The sequence below is a fragment of the Balaenoptera acutorostrata genome, chromosome 12, assembly GCF_949987535.1.
Source record: "Balaenoptera acutorostrata chromosome 12, mBalAcu1.1, whole genome shotgun sequence".
NCBI classification, from domain to species: Eukaryota; Metazoa; Chordata; class Mammalia; order Artiodactyla; family Balaenopteridae; genus Balaenoptera; species Balaenoptera acutorostrata.
The window spans coordinates 15420817-15442697 of NC_080075.1; the positions used below are offsets into that span (position 1 = coordinate 15420817).

At 48.2% G+C, this 21881-nt stretch overlaps 2 protein-coding genes across 3 annotated transcripts; one reads left to right on the forward strand and one right to left on the reverse strand.

Annotated features, from left to right (window-relative positions):
* The first annotated feature begins 789 nt into the window (after positions 1-789).
* GGCX (gamma-glutamyl carboxylase) lies at positions 790-14807 on the forward strand. 2 transcript variants are annotated; one of them, XM_007175356.2, is made up of 15 exons: positions 790-947; positions 1341-1511; positions 2645-2803; positions 3106-3271; positions 5293-5371; positions 5804-5910; positions 6781-6944; positions 7294-7559; positions 7707-7838; positions 8228-8379; positions 8821-8990; positions 9206-9336; positions 9953-10100; positions 10279-10474; positions 10910-14807. In XM_007175356.2, the coding sequence occupies exons 1-15, from the start codon at positions 905-907 to the stop codon at positions 11100-11102; spliced, it is 2277 nt and encodes a 758-aa protein (XP_007175418.2). In that variant the 5' UTR covers positions 790-904; the 3' UTR covers positions 11103-14807. The 2 variants fall into 2 exon arrangements, with proteins under 2 accessions (XP_007175418.2, XP_007175419.2); XM_007175357.2 differs by lacking the exon at positions 790-947 and adding an exon at positions 1012-1147.
* On the reverse strand, positions 14484-21232 carry MAT2A (methionine adenosyltransferase 2A). Its single transcript, XM_007175358.2, has 9 exons — positions 21014-21232; positions 18705-18782; positions 18487-18609; positions 18103-18215; positions 17872-18015; positions 17472-17690; positions 17075-17257; positions 16791-16924; positions 14484-16119 (listed from the first exon to the last, which is right to left on the reverse strand). Exons 1-9 carry the CDS (start codon positions 21102-21104, stop codon positions 16017-16019), a joined length of 1188 nt encoding a protein of 395 aa, XP_007175420.2. The 5' UTR covers positions 21105-21232; the 3' UTR covers positions 14484-16016.
* Positions 21233-21881: the final 649 nt, after the last annotated feature.

The following is a 21881-nucleotide window of genomic DNA, read 5'->3' on the forward strand; positions in this document are numbered from 1 at the left end:
TTTTTTCTTTTAGTGAATCAATACATATTTTAAACATTTCTCAGTGTAAATTTCCAATACGGTAAATACGGGAAAATATAACCCATTATAAACAAAAGTTCTTTAGGGTTCTCAATAATGTGTGTAGCAGTGTAGAGGGGTTCTGAGACTAAAAAATGTGAGAACCCCTGGTCTAAGGTGCCTTCCTCTGATCCTGCTGGTCAGTCCCAGTGCAGAGAATTAGATGTTACAAGGCTGTTCAAGACTCACCTCTCTAAGACTTTCCTTGATCGACCACTCTATTCACTGCCCCTACTCTGCATACCCTCTGCAGCTATGTTGTTCCGGTTTTCCCTGCTGCTTTCAAACCTCTGGTTCATGGCAGGTACTGAAGAGAGAATAAAGAAACTTGCACACAGTCTCTAGACCGGGGCAGCCCTTCCAGGTGCGTCCTAATTCGGCGGGAACCTCTCTGGGAAGAGTCTGACATTTGCGCCCGCGCTGCTCACATCTGCAGAGGCCTAATGGGGGCGGGGAGTGACCCAGGGAAGTTGCGGGCGCTCGGAGTCTTCTTAGGTTGAAAGCGCGGAGAGGGATCGGGAGGCCTCAGGGAAGAGACTGGTCATTCGGCGGAAGAGAGGAAAGTCCGGTGACATCTTCGCTCCCCCTTGGTCACCGGGGAGGGCGGGGCCTGACCACGCCCCTTCGCGGCCGCTTCGCCCCGCCCCAAGGCTCCTCGCCCCGCCCTCTGCCGCCAAGCAGGGAGCCCGGCGCGGCCGACTAGGGCTCTTCACGACAGTCCCGGCACTTTCCGGCCGGCCTCGCGGGTGCTGATGTGTCGGGGAGGCGGGACTTAGGGGAGTTTTCCCTCGCGGCGCCACCTACTCGGACGCTGTCGCTGTGGCCGAGCTACCTCCCTGAGGCCATGGTGGTGTCTGCTCGGTCTGCGCGGTCCCCGCCCGACTCAGGTAGGGTCAGAGCCCCGCCTTGTGGCGGATAGAGAGGGGCGCGGGTTTCAGAGGGGTGGGGACGGGAGGACTTCCCTGTGGGACCTGGGGAAGGGAGCCTCCGATGGGAAGGAGCCATAGAGAGAGATTGCAGTTTTCGGCTTCGGGGTGGTGATGACATTCGGGACGCTTTGCGGCTAGGGGGCTGCTGTCTGAGAAAGGTTCTGGGGCACTGGGGGATCCTGGAGGAGGGGCTGCACTGCAGGGATGTTTCGGGTAGTCAGAGATCAGTGGGAGAATCCAGGTGGACAGAAGCCCTGGGCCTGTGATTTCTGTGATTTGAGGAGGAGCCTATTTTAAAGCATCTCCATTCCCATACGCGCACACACAACTTTCTCCATTTATCGGTTGCAGATAAAGTACAAAAAGATAAAGCTGGACAGACCTCAGGGCGCCGTCAGGGCAGCCGAATGGGGAAGCTCTTGGGTTTTGAGTGGACAGATGTGTCCAGCTGGGGGAGGCTGGTGACCCTGCTGAATAGACCAACGGATCCTGCAAGCCTGGCAGTCTTCCGTTTTCTCTTTGGTAAGTCCAGTTTCTGGGAGGGGGCCAGCGTGGTTGGGGGTGGGAAAATGACAATCGTCCCTTGTCCATTTCTTGGATACTTACTTGCTTAGTGGACTTACCCACCTTTTCCTAAGAGCTGAAGTTACTTATATCCTGGAAGAGGTCGTTGTGGCCCAGTTTTGTCTCCGATTAGGATTTGGAGACCAGAAATGCTTTGATCTGAGGCTATAGGAAATATAGAGGTAGAGGAACAGGAACCCATTTTATTTGTGGCATGAAGTTGCCCAGTAAGTATGCTAAGGACTAGACTTTAGAGAAATGGCAGGGGTGACAGGGCAGACATTTAGGCTGTGACTCCCTAATCCAAATCTTTCTAACTCATAGGCCACAGCATGTATGTTTGGAATGGGTTACAGATATGCTGAGATAGTACTCCCCTGAACCCAGTGGTTCTCAACGGGGAGTGATTTTGCTCTCCAGGGGACATTTGGCAATGTCTGTAGACATTTGTATTTGTCACATCTTGGGGGTGGGAGGGAAGGGGAATAGGTGGTTACTGGCATCTACACAGAAGCCAGGGATGCTGCTGCATGACCTATGAACCACACGATAGCCCTCCCAGCAAATAATTAACCAGGCCAAACTGAATAGTCCTGGGGTTGAGAAATCTTGTCTTAACTGGAGATGCCTTCCTGGCCTGAGTAGCCCCTTCTGTTTACCCCAGTGTGCTGGCCAGATACTGCTCTGCCAGGTGTGCCAGGAAGTAAAAGAGGTTGAGCAGCACCACCCCAGAGCATTTTCTGTAGCCAGTAGGGCAGACCTTTACAGATATTACTATCAAAACCTGAACAGCTTTGATCGCATTTTGTACACTTCTTTCATTTAATCTTCTCTGAAACCCTGCAAAATATTATGAGCCCCCTTTCACAAATGGGGAATTGGCTCAGTGAGATGCAGTGGCTGTCTGAGATCACACAACTGGCATAATGCCTAGCACAGAGTAGGCACTCCGTGATTATTGTTGAATGAATTCTTTCCGGGGTTAGGAAAGAAGTCTCACCCTGGAGCTGGGTGTGCTCGACTGTATTCCAGCGTGTTCCACGGCTCCCTTTGCTAAGGCCTAACGGCCCCCTCCCCCTCTGCCTTCTCAGGGCTGATGATGGTGCTGGACATTCCCCAGGAGCGGGGGCTCAGCTCCCTGGACCAAAGATACCTGGATGGGCTGGAGGTGTGCCGCTTCCCGTTGCTTGACGCCCTGCAGCCACTGCCACTTGACTGGATGTATCTGGTCTACACCATCATGTTTCTGGGTGAGGGAAACTGTAGGAGAGAAACCCAGAAATACAAAGCATGCTGGTGAATGACCAAGGTCTTGGGTTTCTTATTTCACTTCCTCTGCGACTTACAATTTCATCCTGCTGACCTGTGTGTCATCTGAGCTGTGACCCCGTAACTCTGTTTAAAATGTTGAAATAACGTTTAATTGAAATTCATTTTCACCTGGTTATAAAATGTCTGATAACCTTTCCTAATCCTACCCACAGCCTGTCCCAGGGGAGCTGGGCCTGTTGTGCCCCTCTGACATCTTAATCCTCTCCCCCTCAAATCCCAGGGGCGCTGGGCATGATGCTGGGCCTGCGCTACCGGATAAGCTGTGTGTTATTCCTGCTGCCATACTGGTATGTGTTTCTTCTGGACAAGACATCGTGGAACAACCACTCCTATCTGTATGGTTTGTTGGCCTTTCAGCTGACGTTCATGGATGCAAACCGCTACTGGTATGAGTCCGGGGAAAAGAGGGAGGGGTTGGCTGCGTCAGGATGGTTACCAGAGATAGGGGCCTGGTGAGGTCCGAGAATTTGTCCCAGCAAACGTATTTTCAGCCATGCGTTGCAGAGTGTGGTTACAGGGTGACACTTTGATTTGGATGGATTTGGGAGAGGGAAGGGTCCGTGAGGTTGGGGCTCTTGGGGTGACAAAAAAGCAAAATGGCTCCATTCCCACCCCTTCACTCTTTCCCTATCTCCCCAGGTGCTTTGATCTATCCACTTCCTGTAATCCTCTTAGAGAAGAAGAGAAGACTAAAGCCAGACATAGCTGTTTTCAGATACTACAAGGGTGGTCATGTGGAAGAGGGAGCAGACTTTCTCTGTGTGAGCCCAGAGGGGCAGAGTTAGAGCCAAGAGTAGAAGTTGCTGTGGGACAGAGTCATGTCAGAAGGAGAGGGCCCACCAGGGCTGCTGAGTAGTGCTGTCCCGGGAGGAGGTAATGCTCCTCGACCTCTGGCTCAGGTGACCATCTCTCAGGGGAGATGGAGAAGGGATTTGGAGACAGGGTGGCAGGGTAGATGAGCTTTAAGGATTCTCCCATTATTAAGTGAAAAGCGAGTATGAGCTGTCAGTAACATGAGTATAGAGGGAAAAAATCTCAAGCATTGGATTTGTTGGTGATTTATCAGTCATTAATTAAACTTCATTCATCAACACACACATGCAGATACCCCTTTTGTAAACCTTCACATTCATTCAGAGTGGCCAGCTGTCATCACAAAGAGGCACTTTTGACAGAATACTCCTGAAAAGTCTCATTTTTATGACTTTTACACAGTTTGAAAAAATATCCATCACTTACTGAAGGCTTTCCACGTGCCAGACACTATGCTAAACACTTGTAATTTTTCCACATTATAACCCCATTAGGTCCATAGTGCTGTTCCCATTTTATAGATGAAGAAACTAAGGCTTAGAGAAGTAAAGGACTTGCCTAGGGTCACATAGCATGTAAGAGGCATAAGTGAGATTCCAGGTCTCCTTAACTACGGACTCCCATGCTCTTGACCACAAGTGTAAGCTGCCCCTTTCCTGGCTTCTCTGCTCATTCTGTGTCTTCTTGAAAACCTACTTTGCTTCTGCCTCCCCAGAATACATCTAATCTTAGTAGCCTGGTTTTATCAGTTCTTAGCCTAGGTAAGCTGTTAGCAGGTACCCTCTGGCACTAGATCCTAGCATACAGGTCTATGGAGTGTCAGTTTGTCTTGGAAATTGAAACTTTTTTTTAAATGCACTATATATATTTTCATACACCTTTAGCTTTTCAAGTGTTGCCTCAAATTCGTTCTTTTTCATATTCAGCCATATTCTAGCATTGTAGTCTTGTTCCCAATCTATTTCTGTAGGAGAAACTAATTTGCTAACTAAACGAATGGTAAACACTGAACTTTTTGTTGTTATAACTCACTAGTAATATTTCTGTTATGACTTAAAATAGTCATTGTTGCAGTATGCTCATATAATTCTAAAGAACCTCAGAATAGCCAGAGGACTAGAGAAGGTGTGGGAGACGTCCTGGGTTAGAGAGGGCATTATATTTAAAAAGCATTTCTGGGACTTCCCTGGTGGCGCAGTGGTTAAGAGTCCGCCTGCCAATGCAGGGGACACGGGTTCAGGCCCTGGTCCGGGAGGATCCCACGTGCCGCGGAGCAGCTGAGCCCGTGCGCCACAACTACTGAGCCTGCGTGCCACAACTGCTGAAGCCCGCATGCCTAGAGTCTGTGCTCTGCGGCAAGGAGAGGCCACTGTAATGAGAGGCCTGCGCACTGCGGCGAAGAGTGGCCCCCGCTCGCCGCAGCTAGAGAGAGCCTGCACCCAGCAACGAAGACCCAATGCAGCCAAAAATAAATAAATAAATAATTAAAAAAAAAAAAAAAGATAAAAAAAATAAAAAGCATTTCTACCAATCCCAAGGTAGAAATGGGACTGGACTAAGAAGCTGTCCTCCATCCTTCTCCCCCTTGCTGCAGGTCTGTGGACGGCCTGCTGAATGCCCGGAAGCGGAACGCCCACGTGCCCCTTTGGAACTATGCTGTGCTGCGTGGCCAGGTACAGGATTTCAGGAGAGGGGGAGGTGTTCTCAACAGCCATTGTCAGCACCGCTGTCGCACTGCCAGACTGCGCTCTGCTCTGCCTCCCTGGATCTTCTCTTTTTCCCCTTTTGCTGGAAAGCTGGGCTGGCTTTCCCCTTGTTTCCAACCCCCTAATCTCTGGGGTCTCTCACCTTGTCATAGAAAGAGTCGAGCTTTGTTCCCGCTGGATTAGAATCCTCATGAGGAAAGAGTAACATTATGACTTTCCTTGGTGCCTAGTACTGTGCCTGGCCTCTGTAGGATGTCGGGTGAGTGAATATGTGAGATGAGTGAATAGAAGAATGGATCTAGTCTCCCTTGGGCCCTGAACTGGCATCAGAATTGATTTGTGACTGTCTGTGGAGGACAAGGTTCTGACTTTGTTTGAACATTTGTCTTGTGTTTGCAGATCTTCATCGTGTACTTCATTGCGGGCGTGAAAAAGCTGGACGCAGACTGGGTGGAAGGCTACTCCATGGACTACCTGTCCCGGCACTGGCTCTTCAGTCCCTTCAAGTGAGCGGCAGGGCAGAGGCCTCAGGTGGCCCAGGTGCAGAGTGGGGGGCTCGCCTCCCTCAGGTCTGCGGTCACAGCTGCTCTTCCCACTTTGCCTGAATTTGCCACGTGTTTCCCTCTGTCCACTCATCTCCCTGTTCAGCGGAAGGCAGAGTCGATGGTATCAAAAGACCTAGGCCTTGCTGCCCCTGGGAGACTTACAGTGTGGGCGGAAACAAAGGGAAAAGCAGTCAAGGAAAGGAAAGCGCCGGTGCTAGGTGGCTTGGTGAGTGAGGCAGTAGCCCCAGCAGTTGCTGTGGTGGTGCCTCTGTCCTCGGGTTGCCACCCCAGCCTCTCGCTGGGACCCCTTGGCCGGCGTGCGGAGCAGATGGACGGTCGGCGCCCCTTACGCCGACAATACCATTGTTGCCAACTCTTTCCAAAACAGAGCTGCTCCTCTCTGACCTCACTCTTTCTCCCATTTCTTCCTTCCTCTTGTTTTACTTTGTTCTTTTCCCTCTTTCCTGTCATCTCCCAGTTCCTAAAGTTTGACACCATGTTGATGTTAGCCAAGCGTTCCCCTGTTAAAGTTTCTTCTCATGTATAACCTCCACGAAGAACCTGCCCGCCACAACACACACTGCTCAATCAAATTGTGCCCTCGGAGATGCACTCTTGCTTATTACATAGGGTATGTTGAAAAAAGATGGCCGCCTAAAGTATGTGGAAATGAAGAGGGGTTGGAAAACCCTACCAGAGGATGTCTTTGTGCGGAGTTCTTCCACGCACCTGCTGGGGTGGATCCTGCAGCAAGGACAGGACAGCAGCGGTACATCTGCTGTGAGTATGCCGTGAGTGCTGGTGCCTGACCTTTGACCCTGGTGTCCGCAGATTTGTATTGTCTGAGGAGATGACTAGTCTGCTGGTGGTGCACTGGTGCGGACTGCTGCTCGACCTCTCTGCCGGTTTCCTGCTCTTCTTTGACGCCTCAAGGTCCATTGGCCTCCTCTTCGTGTCCTACTTCCACTGCATGAATTCCCAGCTCTTCAGCATTGGTCAGTTCCTGTAGTCTGGTGGGAAATAGGAAACCACAGGTGTGCAGGGGAGGGACGAGCCAGCGGCATGTGTGGCAGTGGGAGGTGGTGACAGGGACGGGTGCCAAGCTGTACCAGATGCGGTCTCTGTGAGATGGAAACAAACAGGGAGGCGGCTGGCGGCTTCCGGGCTCAGTTAGTACGTTGTGTAGTAAGTTTCTCCGGGGAGAGATAGACTGGAGTTGAGGACTTCTTTCATCATCAGTGGAGTACCTGGGAAAGGCTGCCTAGGGGAAGGGGGTTGAGGCGATTACCCACGTTTTCCTCCGGCCAAACTCCCGACGTGCTGGTTTTCTCCCTGCTTTTCTAGGTATGTTCCCCTACGTCATGCTGGCCAGCAGCCCTCTCTTCTGCTCTCCCGAGTGGCCTCGGAAGCTGGTGGCTCACTGCCCGAAAAGGCTGCAAGAACTGCTGCCCCTCAGGACTGCCCCCCAGCCCAGTGCTTCCTGCGTGTATAAGAGGAGCCGGGCCAAAGGTGGTCAGAACCCAGGGCTGCGCCATCGGCTGGGCGCCGCCTTCACCCTGCTCTACCTCCTGGAGCAGCTCTTCCTGCCCTATTCCCATTTCCTCACCCAGGTACGTGTGGGCTGGGGGTTACCTTGGGTAGCGGTGGAGGCGACGGCAAGTGGGAGAGAATGGGGCTGGTGTTGCAGACCTCTCTTGGCGGAGGATGGTGTTAGCGTGAGGACCGTCGAGCCGATTGCCGCTGCCCTGCCTCCTCAGGGCTATAACAACTGGACAAATGGGCTGTACGGCTATTCCTGGGACATGATGGTGCACTCCCGCTCCCACCAGCACGTGAAGATCACCTACCGTGATGGCCGCACCGGCGAGCTGGGCTACCTCAACCCTGGGGTGAGATGTCTGATGCTGACGATTTACTGGCCTTCAGAGGCCCCCTTGAGCTTTGGGGTCTGGTTTGATCGTAAACACAATTATGAAATAAAACACATTTGGGTCCACTCTGCCCTTTCTCTGGAGCCCCGTGGAGCGCTTCTTTGGTGGGGGTTGAAATAGGGTGATGTCGTTCACTTCCCTGAACTGAGATGAGATTTAGGAAAGGTGAGTACCACTAGCCCAGCAATGAAAAATTTTTCCAGTGAGTTTTTTTGGGTTTTGTTGTTGTTGCTGTTTCTCTGTCAGAACTAGCAGCAGGCAGGGGTCTCTCTGTGCCATTGGCATTGCATGACCTGTCCAGAGGCTCCATAACAATGAGGTGGGACTAACGTGGGGGTTTGGGGCAGGTATTCACACAGAGCCGGCGTTGGAAGGATCATGCGGACATGCTGAAGCAATATGCCACTTGCCTGAGCCACCTGCTTCCCAAGTACAATGTCACTGAGCCCCAGATCTTCTTTGATATTTGGGTCTCCATCAATGACCGCTTCCAGCAGAGGTGGGCAAGGGGAGCAGAGAAGGGGGAGAAATGAAGTCTAGCTCTTTCTGCCAAGATGAATAGCCCATGCTCCCCAGTGTTGTCTTGCTTGAAAGGCTGTCCTCTGGTGCATGTCCCTGTTGACCTGGTTGTGGGCATAGCTGATTGCTTCCAGCAGGGGGCACCGTCACCCTGAAGAAAAGGTAACGCACTTATTCTTTTAGAAGCTGTTATCACAGCTCTCCTCAGGTGGCCACTAACTCCCACTCTTCCCAGTGCTCCAGAATCTCTTTCCCCTCCTCTCTCTGTCCCAAACTGGCAATAACATGCTGACATAGGCCATTTCTTCTTTCTGGAAAACCCTGTTTCCTCTATCTGGGAACAGTGATGAAAAGAACAGAATCGGAAATGCCGGTGCATAGGTGGCTGTGGCCTCCATAGAACATGGTTTTCTTTCCTAAGGATTTTTGACCCTCGTGTGGACATCGTGCAGGCTACCTGGTCCCCCTTCCAGCGTACACCTTGGCTGCAGCCGCTACTGATGGACCTGTCTCCCTGGAGAACCAAATTACAGGAAATCAAGAGCAGCCTGGACAACCACACCGAAGTGGTCTTCATCGCAGATTTCCCTGGTACGGAGGAGAGCAAGGAGGCTTTGCTGTCTCCCTCCTGGCTTCGTTGGCTAGGGATATGGCGTGTGATGGAGCGGGGAGGGGCCTCTCCTGGTGGGAGGAAGGTTTTTGAAACCTGAGGTGGGGGGTGGCGGTGAAGGTGTGATTTCTCTGTTCCGGCTGGTGGTGAGTTCACTCCACCATGGGGTGGGTTGGGGAACTCTTGCCCCTGGCAGGGCTGCACCTGGAGAACTTTGTGAGCGAAGACCTGGGCAACACTAGCATCCAGCTGCTGCAGGGGGAGGTAACTGTGGAGCTGGTGGCAGAACAGAAGAACCAGACTCTTCAGGAGGGAGAAAAAATGAAGGTATTTTGCTTGAATTAACAATGGTAGAGGGACCACCACTTCCCTGGTGGTCCAGTGGTTAAGAATCCACCTTCCAATGCAGGGGACATGGGTACAATCCCTGGTTGGGGAACTAACATCCTACATGCTGTGGGGCAACTAAGCCCGCCCGCGCCACAACTACTGAGCCTGCGCCACAACTAGAGAGCCCGCATGCCACAACTACTGAGCCCACACGCCCTGGAGCCCATGCGCCACAACTAGAGAGAAACCTGTGTGCCGCAATGAAGGTCCCGCATGCTGCAACTAAGACCCAATGCAGCCAAATAAGTAAATAAATATTAAAAAAACAAAAACAACGACAGAAAAAAACAGTGGTAGAAAAGTTTAGATGAGTAGAGTTGATTTATTACAGACTCAAAATACTTCAACATAACAATAACACAGTGGGAGCTCAAAAAAGCAAGGGCCCCAGGGGGGCTGTGAATAGCCTCATTCAGGGTTCTAGAGGTCAGTTCCTTTGGACTCCAAAACACAAGAAAAAAGATGTCTGGGGCGGGGTACAGTGTAGGGAGGCCATAGGCTGGCTAGGGAAAGGCTAGAGGATGAAAGAGATCAGTTTCTTCCCTCTTTTCAGTTGCCTGCTGGTGAGTACCATAAGGTGTATACAGTGTCGCCCAGTCCTTCCTGCTACATGTACATCTATGTCAACACTACAGAGCTTGCACTGGAGCAAGACCTGGCATACCTGCAAGAATTGAAGGAGAAGGTGGAGAATGGAAGTGGTGAGTATATGAAGATTTGGGCTGAGATAGCCCGCTTTACAAGAAGTCAGGGTTGTGAGTGAGGATCTAGCCATTAAAGAATGAACTTGAAGCGTCTAGCTGGGGAAAGGGGAGTTCTAGGAGAGAGAATGCTCTCTCTCTCTCTCAGTGATTCCTCTTTTTGCCCTCTTCCGGGCAGAAACAGAGCCTCTGCCTCCAGAGCTGCAACCTCTGCTGGAAGGGGAAGTCAAAGGGGGCCCTGAGCCAACACCGCTGGTTCAGACCTTTCTTAGACGCCAGCAAAGGCTCCAGGAGATCGAACGCCGGCGAAATGCCCCTTTCCACGAGCGACTCCTCCGCTTTTTGCTGCGAAAGCTCTATGTCTTTCGCCGCAGGTAAGTTTTACCCACAACAGTATGTGTCTTTGCCATCAGATGTTTGCAGGCTGAGTAACTTTTCTCTGCTGAGGGTAACAGTAGGGACTGTTTCCCAGGAAAGGTCAATCCAGTGCTAAATTCCTCCCTTTTGCCCTCTCCATTCTCCTCTCCCTGATTGAATGGGAGAGTAAGTGGTGTCTGATGGCCGCTGTTTTGTTCTGCCTCAGCTTTTCTCCAGCCTCCCTGTGGGTTATTCCTACCCCACCCTGGAGTCCTCTACCAGACTGTAAAAGGAGTGGGGTGCCCTTCCAACTGGGGTGTTGGGGTGCCTGGGGGGAGAGTCTCATTTATGCTTGGGTGAGGGGGTAGGACCAGGTGTCCCCTAAGGGCTTTGGCAGGAATGCCTATGTTGAAACAGGAGTTTGGATTGCTGGCTTTTTCCCTCTTTTTCAGCTTTCTGATGACTTGTATCTCACTTCGAAATCTGGTATTAGGCCGCCCTTCCCTGGAGCAGCTGGCCCAAGAGGTGACTTACGCGAACTTGCGACCCTTTGAGCCAGTTGGAGAGCCGAGTCCTTCAAACACAGATTCTTCAAATCCTAATCCTTCTGAGCCAAATGCTGACCCTGTTCACTCAGAGTTCTGAGGGAGGCCAGATGTTGGGTATAGATGTGGGAGCAGCCGGTCACAAGACCATTACCTATGCAGTGGACATCTGAAAAAATTACTTCAGATTTTTTTTTACATTTTTCTTCCTTATCCATAGCTCTGATAAATTCAGAGGTGATAGATTAGAGGAACCAAGGAAGTAAAGCAAGGATAAGATTTATCAATCCAAGGTTGAGGGGCTTGGGGAGTTAAAAAACAACGTGAAAATGTCTTTCTAGGATGAAAGGGTAAGGATCAGGTTTAAAGTGACTGGCTCCTTGGTGAAAGAGATTTAATGTTCCATGATGAAAATAATTGCTGGCTGTTCTCAGGTGCTTGCCAGATGCTAGGCACTGTGTGAAGCCCTGTGCCAGCATTATTACATTTAGTCCTTAACGGCCATAAGCCCTATTCTGTGGTTGGGGAAACTGAGGCTGAGAGGTAATATAATTTGCTCATAAGACATATACCTAATAAGGGATGGACTGATGGTTTGAACCTCAAGTCTGTTCGACTTAAGGTCCTGAACCCCGCTGCTTGTAATTTTCAGAATCCTTGACAATAATTCTGAAATAACGTAGCTTAAAACTTGTCCAATTATAAAGTATGATTAGGATGGTGATCAGGTTTTAAATGCACACAGAATAATTTTCTCTTCAGTGCAATTTTGGTTCCTTCTTTGTTCCTATTATTTATACACCCAGTACGTTTTTCACTAGCAGTCATGAGCATAGTTAGACTATCACAGGGTTAAACAAATAACGAAATTTAGGTGATTAGTAGTGGTATTTATCTACAAATAAGCTTAGTATTTAGCATTATTCTAGCCTTTAATGAGCAGGAGGTGATGTAAAGTAAGATTTAACCAAACGTGATGAGGGATTAGGGAATGTTTACAGTCACTTTGTAGACTTTGGATGTAGAAAGCTTGGATGTGATTCAGGAGGATCCTCAATTCTGTGAAAATTCAAAGGCCTGGTCCTGGGCTAGGAAGTTAGAATGCATAGAGTAATTAAAAAGAAAAAGACAAACAAACTGAAAAACAGGCCCTGCTTGGGTGCTCATGGTCTTCAGGCAGAGACTGTCAGTAGACTGGCAGTCCCAGTAACTTTGATAAAGGATCGCATGTTTTCAGGCTTCTCTTCTCTTCCCATGCTCCGCTCCACCCAGTCTCAGGGTTCTTTCCTAGGCAGCTGCCTTTTCACTGTACACACTTGGGATGATTATGTCTATTCCATGGTTTCCAGTGATGCTGCTGCTTAGGTTTCTTTCCTGTGCCCTAGACCTGTGTATCTAACTAGCTCCAGCTGGATATCCTACAGAGCTTTCAAACTCTGTCATAAACAGAACTCGCATTCATCCCCAACTCAGACTTGCGTCTCCTTTATTAGTGAATGGCAACTGTTTTTTTTTTTTTAACCAAGCCATCTGTGAGTCATCAGCCTTGACTCTTCCCTTTTCCTCACATTTCTTAAGATTTCAAGTCCCATTAATTCTACCTCTTACTTCTTGGACCTATTGAATTCATCTCTACCACCTCTGTTCTTTCAGCCTTTATACTGGAATCCAATTAGGAACAGACCAGAGCAGGGCTGCCATGTAGTTGTGCAGGTTGGGCCTGAATACGGGCACCCAGCTGAGGCCAAGTGGGGCCTGAGTAAGTCCCTCTGATTCATACAAGGCATTTTGTGGGTCAGTGATGGCTGTGCCACAGGGCATCTTGCACCGATGTAGGGCAAACACTGGTTTTCAGTCCTTTTGCAGATCTCAGCAACACGATACACCTTGGCACCATGTCCTTCCCCGCAACCGCTGCCCACACCCTCCTTTTTACTTGGTTTAAAAAAAAACAAACACTCTTCTTCACTTCAGAAGGAAACTGCTGCAAAACGTTATCTTTCTTAATACAGGCAAGGATGCTGCTTTCCTCCAAACCTGTCTCATTTTCCAAATGAAAATGTTGGGGTGGGATGAAGAAAGGTGCTAGTCTAATACTGGTTAAGAAAAGCTGTTCACTGGTGAAAATCTGGGTTATTCAGGTTTCGGGAGTATTCAGGCCCTGGTAATTAATGTCCCTTTCGCCAGAAGGCTTTGCATCCTACCCCAAGCATTTAGATCTTCTGTCCCTGACCAGTGTCATCCCCCTTGAAACTCTTTAAAGTATGATTTTCAACTTTAACATGAAGTAGGACATTTCCTTCCATGAACACTTTATGCTTTTGATTCTCAGCTGTAATCACCTTCACCCCTTGCTGTTCCATGCCTTTGCTTCTACTGTGCTCCCTCAGCTGGTTAATCCCCACCTCCACCCCGGGGCTACGCAGAGGACAAGACACCTTGAAGGTCACTCTCTTTAGTCTGCCAGCTCCTTGAGAGCAGGGGTCATCCTAGTAAATAAACATTGAACCGAACCTCAAAGCAGTTCTCTCTCTGGTGTTACTTCACCAGCATACAGGCACGTACTCATCCTCATCCCCCCGCCCCCGTTTGGTCAAGATGGTTAACTTATCTTTAGATAGCAATGCAGCGGCATCTAAAGGCTTCTTGAAACTTTTTCTGGAGTTTTTCAATGTCATGCAAAGTTGAACTTCTCAAGTTTCAGAGCAGGCAGGTCAGAAGATTTAACCTTGCCTTCCCTCCCAAATATGTTTCTAAACTTCTAAGCCTCCAGGCAACCAGGTATAAGCATTCCTTGGGCCTCACGTCTGCAACAGCAGAGCACAGTGAAGTGTTTGAACCACTTGATCTCATAGGTGCCGGTACGAACACGTGCCAAGTGGCTGCTAGGCTCAAGGAAGGATGGTCTAAACTCTGGCTGATGAACCTCCTTATTATATTAGAATAAGCCTTTGGGAACTTGTTTAAATTTCATTTTGACTCATTCATTGTATAAGATATATTGGGAACTAGTCCCTCTCACCACTGTTTAAAACATGTAACTTGCAGCCTTTAATACCTGTTTATATAAAAGGGAAACTTAAGGCATTAAACTTTCTACATTTTCAAAAAGATGAAAATTGGTTTAAATTTTCGAGAGTGAACACTATCACTCCTTCCACGTTACACTCACGTTAATGGTTTTTATGCCCTTAACCTTAGATGATTTAAAACACTGCTGATGGTATAGAACTGGCTGCTGTAGTAAGGAGCTGTGAATTTTGCCCAGTGCATTGGCCAAAAAAGGCAGTGCTGGACAAACTGCGATCAAACCTTGAACTTTCTTAGTGCAAGGGATATGATTTATAAACCGTTTAAATGCCTGCAGTCAGGATTGAAGTGATTTCCCTAAACCATGGGTGGGATTACAATTACTCAGAGTTAAAAAGTATGTTCAATTCATATTCATACCAAAACACTTTAAAAGAATAATGGACACAGGTTAAGGTAGAACCTAGCATTTTATTTAGATCTTCATTAAACTGTTGGAATTGAGAACCAGACATACGTAATAAACCTCCAAAAATAGATGCTGAAAGGCACTTTCTGCTTAGGGCAAGCAGTCATGGAATAAGCACGTAAACAAGCTGGCTTCTCTGTACCACACCAGCCAAATCAGCTTTCTCCATGGCCAGCTGCACCAGCTCTGCCCTCCCTTCTGTTAACACCAGCCAGAACCCCTGTAGGTCTAACCCAAGGTTTTTCTGTAGGACACCTTGGCCTACCTGGGAATGCTGGAAACATGTTAAAGGAATCATGGTGTTGAGGAAAAAAAAAAAAAAAAAAAAAAACTTTTAAAAGCTGCCATCTGAGGTGATGGCTTCTCTGTACTTACGCCATACCCCAGAATACAATAAATAAGCAATTAGAAAATGTTCAAGTATGAAGGGATTTCCTCCTCCCCGCCAAAAGCACTGCTCTCTGAAGGAAGCTGGTTTCTCTGTAGCTACACCAGCTGTTCAGAAAGCTCATTGGACCTGGTTTTGAAAACAAAACAAAGTTAAAACCCTGGGAGGAGTTATTGTGCAGTGTGGAGTGCTCAGTCTTTCTTATAAAGAAAAAAAAAAGTTATCTGGTACCAAAGTGTGCAACCTACAGACCCTCAGGTACAGCCCTGTGACTTCTTTGTATGACATCACAAGGGTGCCAAGTGCCTGTTTTTCTAGAGCTAGGAGTTGGTGGTTTGGCTAGTGCTGAAACCATGCATAGGATTGATTTACTAAATAAAAACCTTATTACGTACGTCCTCCAAAAGACAGCTGAAAAGTGGAGAGATTTTGATTTGGTGCTGTTTAAGAGATGGCAATTAAGAGCATAAGCACCAGGGAGATGGTTTAATGGTAACTGCCTTTTTTTTTTTTTCCTTTCTCATGTCAGGCTAGAGCTCCAACTGGAACTTGCGTTACATGCAAGAATGATTGGATAGAGAACACTCCCTGACAAAGAGCTACATAATTAGAAATGGATCAAGTTATAGGGAGAATAAGGGAAGGCTTCACATTCATAATAGAGCTCAAGACATTACAAATTCATGCTGACAGGGCTGTGGCATTGCCAGACAGAGGCTATAATGGAACTACAAGTACTTTACGTGCACATTACAAGGACATTTTCAGCATTTGGTGGGAAAGTCAATGCAATTAGGATTTTAGAAGGTTGGGTGATAGGGCACAAATGTTCAATTTCAAAGCATTGTTTACTACAGTGCTGTTGGTTTGTTTCTAGGCAGTTACATGGATCACCTATGCTCACTAAATTCATTATAATGGTGAACAAAACACCTAGGGACAGAATAGCAAGCCCAACTTACAGTCCCCCACACAAGCTAAAATTCATGTCATTGACTAGAGTGACTGCAACTGATCAGGAGCTGAAAGAGGACAGGAAAATTTAGGAAGAAGGGCCCTTTCCCTCAGAGCTTGAAGGCTTCTCTGTAGCCTACGCCAACAAGTCTGGGGAAAAAAGGCTAACACTTTCAATATTTAAGCTTTTTGGGCACTTCCCATGGGAAGCTGTCCCTACCAAAGTGGCCATAGGCTGCAGTCCTCTGATAAATTGGCTTCTTCAGATCCAGATCCCTGGAATATACAAGTCCGTAACTTAATATGTAGCATTCAATTAAAATAAAGCAAAACAATCAGCAAGACTCATTTTCAAGACTTCTGGCAAATGAGTTCAGTTCTCTGGGGTATGCTAGGAAAGAAGTTTGTGGCAAAAGTGTTTGTTACTTCCCTGGTGTCCAAACTCCTTGCACAGTCCTTATTAGTAACTATAGTTCTTGTTTTTCCGTCCCTGGCTCAACAAATATGAAAACTTGTCATTATTCTGAGACATTTCAAGTGCCAAAAGCTCATCTAAAATCATGGAATACTTACCGAGGTCCCACGCCCACACCCTACCATGGTTATTTCCTTTGTAACAGCCATGCCCATTCATCTGTACTAAAATTTCTTTCAAGTAAACATCCCTTAGGTAACAGGAGCACAAAGCCTATATCAAATGTGGAGGACTTTCTAGGGTGGTTAGTCTAAGCCATGCAGCACTGTAATTTTAGAGTTTTCCTAATAATTTAAGCCTTTACTGACGGCAATTTAAAAATGACATCAACACATTCTAGGAATTACCATGTTTCCCCACTCCAGTCTTCCTTCACACCTTCACTTTCTCAGATTTGCATACATCAAGTATATGTACATACACACCCACACCCTCAATGTTTTTCACTAGCAATAGTCTTTACCATCTTTACCTGACAATGACCCCAGGGCGGAGGTCAAAATTCTTCTTCACAATCTCTAATAGCTCTCTCTCACTCTTCTGAGAGGTGCCATAATGGAAAATGGAGATAGACAATGGATGAGATACTCCAATAGCATAAGAGACCTAAAAGAATTTAAATGTCGTAAGAGTCAGTGATCAAAAGACCCACATACTTGCGTAATACACTGGTATCAAAAAAAACAAGTAGATAACTGCTAAATGCCCTCCCGCTTACATGCCTTTTAGTCAACCCAGTTATATAGAAGTATATACCTGAACAAGAACCCTTCTGCACAGACCTCCTTTAACAAGGGATTTTGCCACCCAACGAGCAGCATAAGCAGCTGAACGGTCCACCTTGGTATAATCCTTTCCTGAAAAGGCACCTCCTCCATGAGCTCCCCAACCACCATAAGTGTCCACAATGATTTTCCGGCCAGTCAAACCAGCATCACCCTGAAATTATAGGACTTAAGTTACTTTATGCCTCATCCTTTCCAGTGGTTCTAGATCAGGCTTGTTAAATGGTTATTCAATATCACTTGGCAAATATCCTCAGAAGAGGCACACGCAGGCTTCAAAAAACCTAGGAAAAAGGTGGAAGTAGCCAAATTTTTGCAAGTAACAGAAGATCCAAAAAAGCAACTGAATTGACATTGTAAGACCTTACCTGAGGCCCACCAATAACAAATCTGCCACTTGGCTGTAGATGATAGATTGTATCCTCATCAAGATACTTTGCAGGTACAACGGCTTTGATGACTTTCTCCTTTAGGGCATCCCTCATCTCATCAAGACAAACTTCTTCATCATGCTGAACAGATATAACAATTGTGTGGACTCTGATGGGAAGCACAGCACCTCGGTCCTGCATATACTGCACAGTCACCTTGAAAGCGAAACAGATCATCAGAACATCAGTCTATTAAACAATAGCTTTGTTCCTGATTCTCTACTCTACATTACAATACAGAGAGAACAAACCATATTCTTCTCTTAGCTTTAATCAAAACACCTTACTGAAGTCCTGTGCCAATGTAATGTGTGTAGTTTTGATACTCGTCACTTACTTGAGTTTTAGAATCTGGGCGTAACCAAGGCAAAGTGCCATTCCGGCGTAGTTCAGCCAGTTTGGCATTGAGCTTGTGTGCTAAGACAATGGTTAAAGGCATACATTCCTCTGTTTCATCAGTGGCATAACCAAACATCAAACCCTAAAAAAGGAAAAGTTACCAATGCAATCAATCCAAGCTTTAGAATTTAATGTTAGAAGAGATGCAAATAGATGTCTACCAAAATACCTGGTCTCCTGCACCAATGTCTTCCTCATTCCGATCAAGATGAACACCTTGAGCAATATCTGGTGACTGTTGCTCCAAGGCCACTAGCACGTTACAAGTCTTGTAGTCAAACCCTATAAACAAAACGATGTTTTTTTGGTTTGTTTTTAAAGGGCCATAGCAATACTTCGTATTTACGACAATTACCTGGAATTCTAAATGCTGCTAGAGAAATCAAATATACCTAAAACTTAGTCCTTTCAAAGAATAGGGCTGGAACAAAAAGACTAAAAATATACAAGTGGAATTAAATATTCCCAGGAACACTCTAGAAGATATAGCTAAAGAGGACTGAAAAAAATACCTGGAAAAATGAGGTTAGACAGCCCACTCATTAAAACACACCTTTGGAAGAATCATCATATCCAATGTGTTTAATGGTTTCACGAACCACTTTCTGGTAGTCAACAGCAGCTCTGGACGTAATTTCCCCAGCAAGAAGGATCATTCCAGTTTTAGCAACAGTTTCTAGTAAAAGAGAGGTTCACACTCAAACATCACTTTTATGAAGTAATTTTCATGCTACCTTTTCATCAGGTGATAAAGCAGTGTTCTGAACCTACCACAAGCTACTTTGGCATCAGGGTCCTGCTGAAGGTGGGCATCAAGAACAGCATCACTAATCTGGTCACAAATCTTATCTGGGGGGAAAAAAAAAATTCCTGGCTTAATCAATTTACTGATAATGTCATGTATGTCATGCCCCCTTCCCCTATAACTACAGCTGTGAAGATCTTTGTTTTCTTTTAAAAAACACTGTGGCGGGAATTCCCTGGCAGTCCAGTGGACTTCATGCTTCCACTGCAGGGGGCATGGGTTCAATCCTTGGTCAGGGAACTAAGATCTTGAAGGCCGCTTGGCAGGGCACCCTCCCCCCACCAAAATTGTGGCAAAACCTATATAGCATAAAATTTACGAATTTAACCATTTTCAAGTGTACATTTTCAGCGACATTCCAAGTATGGAGATCTTAACTGCTATACTGCTTTCGTGGAAACCATTTCCCTGAAGAATAAATGCTGGATATAGTGCTACATGTTTCCTAACTTGACACCTTGGTCTTCATATAGCTGTACCACAGATCACCAATTCAGATAAGCCAGCAGAACACCCAGCATGTTTAATACATTTAAGCTCATTGCAGTATATGCACTTTACACCTTTACAAGGACTTCAGTCCCATCTTTAAAGTATTTCAGACATTTTGAAAAATTAAGTTTCCAGGCAAAAACAATTTCTACTGTTAAACAGGATAGCCACATAACGGAGACTGATTAAATGGAAGTAAGTAGAAAGTGTTTTATCTTCCATCCAAAAGCAAAGCAAGGAACATTTACCTTCACAGCATTAATTTTCAAAGACAATGGTACTTACATTTTATCCCCCGAATTTAAATTTTTCATTATAAATCTAACCAACCAGAAAGGTGGACCGTTTATCAATTTCTCCCTGATTCTAAGGAACGCCAGTTAGGGCAGTGAGAAATAATGTCAGAGTTAAATGATGAAAGCAACGACACTTCACGAACAAAGGGAATAAAACGGCAACCATCTGATTTTGTGTTAAGAGTAGTCCAGGAACAAGAGCCGAACAGACTGGAAAATCCCCAAATGTATTCTGAATCCTTGCTGATCTTCCCCTCACTGTACTGCCCTCTATTAAAAATCAGGAGAACAGAAAAAAACCCCGAATATCACTTTCCTAAATTTTCTATAACCAGCCAAAAAAAACTTAAGCAAAATGTGTACCACAATCCAGTCAGAGGCCCAGGACAATCTAAACATTTACAAATGCCCGCGGCTTTAAGTTAATAAAAGGTGGTTCAAATACACAGTGCAGTTCTCAGCGCTGGGGGAAAACAAACAAAACCACCCACACCACACCTGACCTTCACTCATCAGGATCTCGGGGTTTGTCCTCTCCTCTACCACTAGGTTGCTCGTGGGATTGCATCATAGGCACAGTAAGCTTGCTAGAGAGAAATGGATCCTTAAGCCAACAGACGAGGAATCTGTCATTGTGGTCATCCCAAGAAAGGGCTGGACCCGTCTAGTAGAATAACGATCTTCACTAGGTGAGGTTTTCAGGCTGAGATCGAAAGTTCCTTTAAATAGCTTCATTCGTTCACGTGTAAATTGATCGCCATAATGGCGGACCGGTGGACAAAGCCCGGAGGAGGATATATGGAGTAAAACCTTGCCTAACAGTCAGCCCCAACGCAATGGCGCCATACACTTAATTCATGCTTCCTATCCTTTTCACGCACGATCCAAATAAGGAATGCCTCCTCCGACAAGCACTATATTTAGTTGGAGGATGTCACCCTGACGCGAGGCCATATACCGGCTAAGAGCATGTCGTATTCTTCAGTGTAGCCAAAGAATTAACGGGAAGCGCGGAGGCCCGGTAGTCCGGGCCACGCTCTGCAAACCAGCCGGCTCCCTCGCCCAGAAGCCACATGCGGCAAACACGTGGTTGAGGCTGCAATGCGGGGCGCGCGCTCTCGCGGGCCGGACGCGAGCACGCGAGGCGGGCCGCCCACTCGAGGTGGCTCGGGCCGCAAGGCGGGGAGAAGGAAATAGTGCCCTCCCCGGCTAGAACACGAGCGGCCACGGCCCCCGCCCTTCTCGTTTTCTGGAATCTTCCGCATGCCGGGGCGCGCGGCCGGATGGGAGGGGAGGAGAGAGGAAGGGGGGGGCGGCGGCCACGCGCTCGGCAGCGGCGGCGCCACGAGGAAGGCGCGCGGCCGCCGCTCTTTCCACCAGCAGCCGGGAGAGGGCCACCGCCGTGGGCACCGCGGCCGGCGGATCCTACCGGCCAGTCCCGACCCCGCGCCCCGCCCCTCGCTTCGCTCCAGGCCCCGTCACCTCACCTGGGTGGCCTTCCCCCACAGACTCGGAGGTGAAGAGGAATGTGCCCTCCTCGATGAACGCGTCGTGGAAGCCGTTGAGCTGCCCGTTCATGGTGGTGGCGGTGAGTGAAAGTGGCGTTGAGGAGAAAAAGCGGCGAGCCGACAAGTGCGAAACGCGTGAGCAAAAGACCGCGTTCTTGTCAGCTCGAGCGGGCGGCGCGGAGCAAACGAGGCGGCGGGCAGCGCGGCCTACTATTTATACACGGCGCCCGCGCGCGCCCGGCCCGGGCCCCGCCCCTCGGCGCCGCGCGCCAATGCGCCACTCGCGCGGGGACGGGGGAGGGGAAGGGGCGGTGCAGCGAGGGGAGCTCGGACCGAACCACTCTGCCAGGCAGGGGGAAGGGAGCGGAGGTAACGCACCCCTCTCGCGAATATTCGCCATCTTAAGCACTAATAACAAGGGGTGAGGGGAAAGGCAATATACTGGATCGTTGTATGCTTCCGTGTTCGACGTGGGAGGAAGAGAGACAAGGGCTTTATGGGCCTGCTCCCCTGTACTGTGACATGGCACCTCCCTTCCGACCGTTGGCCGGGCTACCTGGCCGCTAGGTCGCGTCCCCCAGCGGGGGCCGCGGGAATCGTCGGGGGTTTTATCCTCTGGCTCTCCCCGAGGGTCTTTCCGGCTGCCCTGCCTGGGGATGCCCGGGTGACAGGGAGCCAGTGGCCCACAGCCACGTGAAAGTGGCCATCTTGGCTGGTCAGCGTACGATCCTTCGCACGGCCTTGTGCATCCTCGTCCTGAGCGCTGCCGGCGGCTGGCAGTCCTGCGGGGGGCCGTCTAGTTGCTGGCAATTTCTTGGTTAATGGTTCTGTGGTGAAAATGGCCGAA

What these genes read in the sequence shown, in the direction of transcription:
- GGCX (XM_007175356.2), top strand. Translation starts at nt 905, where the DNA reads ATGGTGGTGTCTGCTCGGTCTGCGCGGTCCCCGCCCGACTCAG. An exon ending in GCGGTCCCCGCCCGACTCAG is followed by an intron (nt 948 to 1,340) that starts GTAGGGTCAGAG and finishes TATCGGTTGCAG; the next exon opens with ATAAAGTACAAAAAGATAAA. An exon ending in CTCTATGTCTTTCGCCGCAG is followed by an intron (nt 10,475 to 10,909) that starts GTAAGTTTTACC and finishes CCTCTTTTTCAG; the next exon opens with CTTTCTGATGACTTGTATCT.
- MAT2A (XM_007175358.2), bottom strand. Translation starts at nt 21,104, where the DNA reads ATGAACGGGCAGCTCAACGGCTTCCACGACGCGTTCATCGAGGAGGGC. An exon ending in ATATGATGATTCTTCCAAAG is followed by an intron (nt 18,216 to 18,486) that starts GTGTGTTTTAAT and finishes TTTTGTTTATAG; the next exon opens with GGTTTGACTACAAGACTTGT. An exon ending in TTGTTATTGGTGGGCCTCAG is followed by an intron (nt 17,258 to 17,471) that starts GTAAGGTCTTAC and finishes CTATAATTTCAG; the next exon opens with GGTGATGCTGGTTTGACTGG.